This window comes from Otolemur garnettii, unplaced genomic scaffold (genome assembly GCF_000181295.1).
Source record: "Otolemur garnettii isolate 467f Iridium unplaced genomic scaffold, OtoGar3 scaffold00016, whole genome shotgun sequence".
In the NCBI taxonomy this organism is placed as follows: domain Eukaryota; kingdom Metazoa; phylum Chordata; class Mammalia; order Primates; family Galagidae; genus Otolemur; species Otolemur garnettii.
The window spans coordinates 7,716,073-7,722,789 of record NW_003852411.1 but is presented as its reverse complement, the minus strand read 5'-3'; the positions used below and the strand labels follow the sequence as shown (position 1 = coordinate 7,722,789).

The window sequence follows — 6,717 nt, the reverse complement described above, 5'->3', positions numbered from 1 at the left end:
TTGAAGGTGACTATAGTGAAATTCAGCAGTGAACTACGTAGCACTTTTTCTAGGATGAGTTCTTGAACTTAATTGTCTAACCTTGTACAATGACAGCTCTGATGCCATTTCAGAGAAACAGTTCTAGAATTGCTTTAATGGGTGGACTAGACACTGGCACTGGTGCATAGCATCCCAGGTGGAGTACTTTGGAAGTGAGCACAGTGATATTCAGAAATGAAGTATGTAGCACTTTGTAGAGGATGAGTTTGTGAATTTAATTGTCCAACCACGTATGTATTCATACATGCTCACAGATGTTTGTACACAAAAGGATATGGAAGAACACACAACAGTTCATCAATACTGGTTATTTTGGGGGGTGGCAGGTAATGAAAGGTGAAGAAAGTGTTTATAACTTTTGAATTGTCTGTTCATTTATTACAACCAGTACCTGTAATTTAAACATTTATCAAACACTTGAAAAAAAGGAAGGAGCTATGAAAAAACAATGACTAGGACATAACTCTGCTAGAGTAGTCATCCTAATTGATTAGAATTTCATATGTGGTAGTTCTATCTCTGACACCCTCAAACAGATTCAAACATACTAGGCAGCCAGTTTAGAAAACAGAAAAAAAATCCAAAAAATTCTAACCTGTTGTGAAAGATCTTTTATTTGTATTTCCATTCTTTGATTGTCTCTCTCAAGTACAGATGAATGTTTGTTGGCTTTATCAGTGTCCTCCTGAAATCGCTGAATCTCCTTTAAAATGTAAATTCAAGTGAAAATTCTATACCTCCTTCTAGGATTTATACAAATGAAGTAGGTAAACAAAGAACAAAAATCTACAGTGTTTAAACAGCACAGTAATCAATTTATAAATTAAAAAATTCTGGCTTACAGTTTCTTAAAAAAAGGAAAAATTCTAGATAAAGAGCATTATCTCCTAGGTTCTCAAACAGCATCACTGTTATGCTTGTCACTATATGTGTGAAAATGATGGGGACTTTGCTGTCCTCCCACCAAATTCTTTGTCAACTATAATCTGACAGCCATATCATATTCTTACCAAAGATATCACAGAAGTGTTCTCAAAAGCTTTGTCATTAAAACAAAAACACTGATCTACAGTGCAGTGATAATCATTATTAAATGTTTCCTTTAAAAATAAATGCCGAAATTAAAATATGTTGGCTAAGATGGGAAAAAGACTTGATTAGCTTTTAAACTTTGTTTTACCTTGAATTCATGCAAATTTTGATTCTTAATATATGTTATTTTCACTTAGTAATGTTTTGTGATAATTTTTATTTATCCTGGTGTTTCAAGTATCTCTGAGCATATTGCTCTAAAGCAGCAGTTCTTAACCTGTGGGTGGCAACCCCTCTGTAACAATGAAAATGCATCCTGTATATCAGATATTTACATTACCATTCATAACAGTAGCAAAATTACAGTTATGAAGTAGCGAGGAAAATAACTTTATGGTTGAGGGTCACCACAACATGAGGAACTGTATTAAAGTGTCATGGCATTAGGAAGGTTGAGAACCTGCTCTAAAGGTATACATAAATTGATTTCAGTAGGAACAGGTAAGTGAAAAATGAAGTAGACAAATGTTCATGAAAGGTTGCAGTGATACAAATCTACTGAGTTTAAAACAAAATTAATCAAAAGAAGGTTGCTATTTGGGGGATGGGGGAATAGGGCTGTGACATCATAGCTTTGAGATCTTCCTGCTTCAGGCTCCCAAGTAGCTGCAACTACAGGCACCTGCCACAACACCCAGTTAGTTTTTCTATTTTTAGTAGAGACAGGGTCTTGCTCTTACTTAGGCTGGTCTCAAACTCCTGAGCTAAACCCTCCTTGGCCTCCCAGAGTGTTAGAATTATATGCATGCCAAAGTACCTGGCAGAGAGTAGTTATTTGATCAAAATCTCTTAGAACCTTACTAATGAGCATTATGGAATCTAGTCTGGAGGATATAATTCTGGACAGAAATGGACAGAAAAATTTAGCTATAAAAAGGAAAAAGAAATTATCTTCAAATTCTTTAGTGGCTATGAAAAAGTATTTAAAAAATTGTACTGCTATTGGCTCAGTGCCCGTAGCACAGTGGTTATGGCTCCAGCCACATACACCAAGGTGGCAGGTTTGAGCCCAGCCCAGGCCAGCTAAATAACAATGACAACAGCAATAAAAAAAATAGCCGGGCATTGTGACAGGTGCCTATTGTCCCAGCTACTTGGGAGGTTAAGGCAAGAGAATCATTTAAGCCCAAGAGTTGGAGGTTGCTGTGAGCTGTGACACCACAGCATTCTACCGAGGGTGACATAGTGAGACTATGTCTCAAAAAAAAAGGAAAACAATTTTACTACTATTAATTGTACATTCATGAAGAATGAAAAAATAGGACTTTTCCATAATAAATAGCTGCTATTATCTAATTCTTAAGCCACTCTACTAGCCCACTCTTCAGACAAAAAGAAGTTCCAGGCAAACCCTTCATTTTCAAGAGACACAACTTCAAAAAAATCTTAATTGGATTGAAGGGAACCTATTTGCAATCTACCCAGTAGATTGTTTTGTCAAAAACAACCAATTATTTCCAGTCAGGGAAAGACTGTTAAGACTTCATCTGGTTTTAAACTCACTTCTAAATTGTAACAGCAGTAGAGATTTAATTCAGAATTAGGGTTACATTTATATTCTGCTCCAAAAAAAAGAAATAGTTTAGAATAGATACAAATTTCATTTATCTGAACTTCCTCAATAAAGCTGATTTAATAATCTTGAAGATTTCCCTCTGTAATATTTATAGTTGTACCATAAAAGTAAAACAGAGTATAAACACTCCTTTTTAATCATTATTTACTAAAAAGTTGTCTTTAGAGGCAACAGGTATTTACAAATTTCCTTGACAGTTTTAATATGCAAAGGAACAGTATAACAAAGTAATGCCCATGAAGTTATTCTAAATTGTGAAATAGTACAAACAAGGAATTCTTACTTGTGGTTAAATATTATCATTTCCAGGAAGGATATCACCACTGTGTGACAAAGAACGATTACACTAAATTTAGAAGAGTTCTATTATTATATGAAGAGATTATTTTAAGTGGTCCAAGGAGATTTTGATATAATTCTCTACTACAGAATCCTAAGGAAAACAACACATGCTTTTAAAACATGTAAAAGCCTCTCATAATTTTAACCAAATAAAGGTAGTACATTTTCTAATTAGAGGTGTTTAGTAATACAGTGGAAATTTTCAAAATATATAATTAACATACCACTGAAAATCTTAATTAGATTTTTCTGATTCAAATACCTTAAGAAAACATGACCTAGCAAATGATTTATCATTTGTATTGTTACCACAAATCAATCTTAGAAATGAACCAACCTTCATAGCTTGTTCGAGCTTAACAGATAAACTTGCCACAGCTTTCTGGGCACGTTCATACTCCTCCCGTTGGCGTTTCAGAATCGGTGCTTTGGCTTCAACTTCTTTCACTATTTCATCTAGATACTTATTAATTCTTTTGTTCTCTAGTTTCTCCAAGAGCAACTGATCCTGAGTTTCCACATAAGCATTATACAGCTGAAAGTAGAAGAGGAAAATTTCAGATCTAACCATGATCAGGGAAGCATTTGCTTTAGTTTCATAATAAACATTCTTTAGCACTTACAAAACCCAGAAATGTTCATTATATTTACATAGAACTAAGAACTAAGGAAAACTTTTCCTAGAATGATCCATTAATCATAAGATGATTTAAGAATAACTTTGGGGGCAATGACTGAAGGAATATTTAATCCCACTCTTACCTCTGTTAATTTCATGCCAGGTTTTACTATTTTCGCTACAGCTGCTGCAGTAGGAGACATAGCTGCAAGTTCTTCTTCTGATAATATGGCTCCTGTGCCGACACATACAAATCGAGCATGTTTCTGTAAAGTTTCAAACTAAAAGGCACTAAAACTTTTTCAAAATTTTTCAAAACATAAGTGACATGTATTATCATTACATATTAATACCTATGAAGATGTAAAAAATATGGCATCAAAGAATCATGTAACACAATCCAACTGTAAAAATCAGGCAATAACCTAGGAATTTATAATTATATGAGTAAATGGTACTTATACTTGATAACTTTTTTTTATGTTATATTTTCATTTGATAAAAACCAGTATGGGGAAAAATCTTTTGGCAAACCTTGTACCTTTCAATAAAACCAGCATAGGTTAAGGAAGAGATTCAGAGACCAATCTTTAGCATACTTATTCCATTGGAGATGGGGTACAGAATGTAGCAGTGAGTGTAGTACTGTCTTAAACCAAAAGGGGGGGAAAAAGAACCCTGAAAATCTCCCCCTTTCTTTAAAAACTTCAGGAGGTACTGCAGATGCCTTCCATTAAAGGAACTAAGTGCACTTAAATTTAGCCCTGAGAGATGACATCATCCCTCATCTAGGATGATAGCATCTACAATCCGCCTTCACTCACATGCCCCTCCTTAACTAGGGAATGTTTGCTCATTTGGGGTGCACCTTATGTACCCCTTCTTTCCTTTTCTTCACCACAGTAACTGCATGGGCTTGCCTCTTCCAGCCCTGCGTCTTCCCAATATACTACAGCCAATCTGAGTGTGTCACCTCCCATCCTACCCAACCTTCCCTCAAAGAACAAACTTCACTATCCAGTATAAAAAAATACAGATGACTTAATAAAACTGCAGACAGAATATTAACTTTACAAGTAAATTTTAATAATATAACTTAATGGAGTTTCCTACATCAGAACATAATAAAGAAATTCTATTAATGAAATCAAATGACTTCTATGTGGAGAAGTTCTAGTATTATGAGCCAGTAATAAGCATCTATTAGCCATACCTTTACGTTTTGTAGCAGAAAGCAGGTCATTTGCATTCTCTAATTCCTTCTCCAATTTCCCTATTTTCTCAAACATTTCTTTTTCCATTTGATCTTTAGATTCTTCCAGCTCTAAAAGATGATCTTGAATTGCTTTGTTTGCTAAAAACATTTTCAAAGACAGAATACCCAAACATATCATTAAACTCTTTCAAGTTTATAAAATGTAATGGAACACTCAATTTTCTCTTCAGACAAATTCTAGAGAGGCTGCACTTTTTAACAGTTATCTACTAAAAGTTTTTGTTCTACTTCTAATTCTTGAAATGTTCTAGCCCGATGAGTTTATTTCTCCTTTTGAGACCTCTTACCTACAAGAAAAATAAGAAACTAAAATGATAAAATCTCAAGTGGTTCTAGATATATCTTTGCTTTCAATTTTGATCTTTTGTCTGACATACAGAAAATTATTGAGAAAGTCCATAAATACATTACACTGAAAAAAGCAAGAATTTGATGAAATAAAAGACTTTACTATAATACTGATAACCTAAAAAGGTAATCTTATTTATAGAGCAGGAGTACTCAAGTATACTTAGTAGAGTAAATGTTTAAAAAAAAAAGGAAGAAAATTTTCTCATTAGAAATCAGGAAATTATACAAAGTTATTATGTGAAAAAACAGAAAAACTGCTATCTATATCTTTAAATGTGTTTAAAATATAACTCTGACTTTCATAATCCATAGATCTTTATTTAATACCACATTTTGTCCCTAATACAGTTAAGTCTGCCTTTAAAATCCAATAATCTACACAAAGGAAAAGAACAAAGAATTATCAACCTAAGAACAAAAAGAATTTTTCCATAATTAAAAACACTTACCTTCTCCAGCTTCTTTCAAAAGTTTGTGTAGTTCATCCACTGCCCGGGTCAGCTCATTGCTCTTTGCCTCAGAGTCATCGGCAGCACTCTACAAATTAACCTTAAAAAGTTACCTAACAGTGAATAGTGCAACATTAAAATACCAACATGTATAGTGGGGTATTTACCTTGTATAAGTTAGAGAGTTTTATGTGAGCATTTAATTCATTGTGGAATTTCTCTTCCATACTGGCCTGTTGTTCCTTGGCCTAAAAAAGAAAAAAGAAAAAAAAAAAAAAAAACACCTATTGGAGCCTACTTTGAACCAAATTTAGTATGCCAATTAAATGCCAAGATTAAAAAAATCCATTTTTGTAAAATAAGAGATAAAGATTAAAACTAAAATTAAAATCAATTTTCATGACAAAAATGAATTACTTTAGGAATATTAATATTTTCAACTTAAAGTAGAATAATGAAATGATATTAAAATTAACTCATGCTTATTTTTTAGACAGTATATTGGATACAACATTTAATTCTATTTCTGTTGTAGCCAGGCCACACCATACGTAAGTATTCTTGTTTTATGGTATCAAAGACAGATTATAAGATGACATCGTTTTTTACAATAACAACTTCTTAAGTGCTTTAATATTTTTGTAAAGTACATTTTGAATTGGTCACCTATACCTCTTTTAATTTGGTCAACAGATCCTCCACGTGTTTTTGAAGATGTTCATTTGACGTTTTTAAGCCATTCATCTGTTCTTCTAGTCTGGACACCTAGAAACAAAGTGCAGGGTGAGGCTGAGGGGGGGGTAGGATATCACATTAACAGAAATTACTTTGTTATAGGGTTTATACACTGTCAGGGAAAAGCAAAATAATCCCACTGTAAAAAAATTTAAATTATGCATATTTAAAAAAATGAATAGTAATACTTCATAGAATAAAGTTTGAATTTAGCTCATAAAAACATACCACCACC

The 6,717-nt window shown here is 33.2% G+C and overlaps 1 protein-coding gene across 1 annotated transcript in view; it reads right to left on the bottom strand.

Annotated features, from left to right (window-relative positions):
- The window catches only part of TPR (translocated promoter region, nuclear basket protein), a 63,529-nt gene that overhangs the window by 39,777 nt on the left and 17,035 nt on the right, over window positions 1–6,717 (bottom strand). The window contains exons 7-13 of the mRNA XM_012802573.2: window positions 6,420–6,512; window positions 5,915–5,995; window positions 5,748–5,835; window positions 4,885–5,025; window positions 3,815–3,906; window positions 3,390–3,587; window positions 638–745 (exon numbers count right to left, since the gene is read on the bottom strand). Of these exons, the coding sequence (XP_012658027.1) occupies window positions 638–745; window positions 3,390–3,587; window positions 3,815–3,906; window positions 4,885–5,025; window positions 5,748–5,835; window positions 5,915–5,995; window positions 6,420–6,512 (801 nt within the window). The remainder of the gene's footprint in view (window positions 1–637; window positions 746–3,389; window positions 3,588–3,814; window positions 3,907–4,884; window positions 5,026–5,747; window positions 5,836–5,914; window positions 5,996–6,419; window positions 6,513–6,717) is intronic.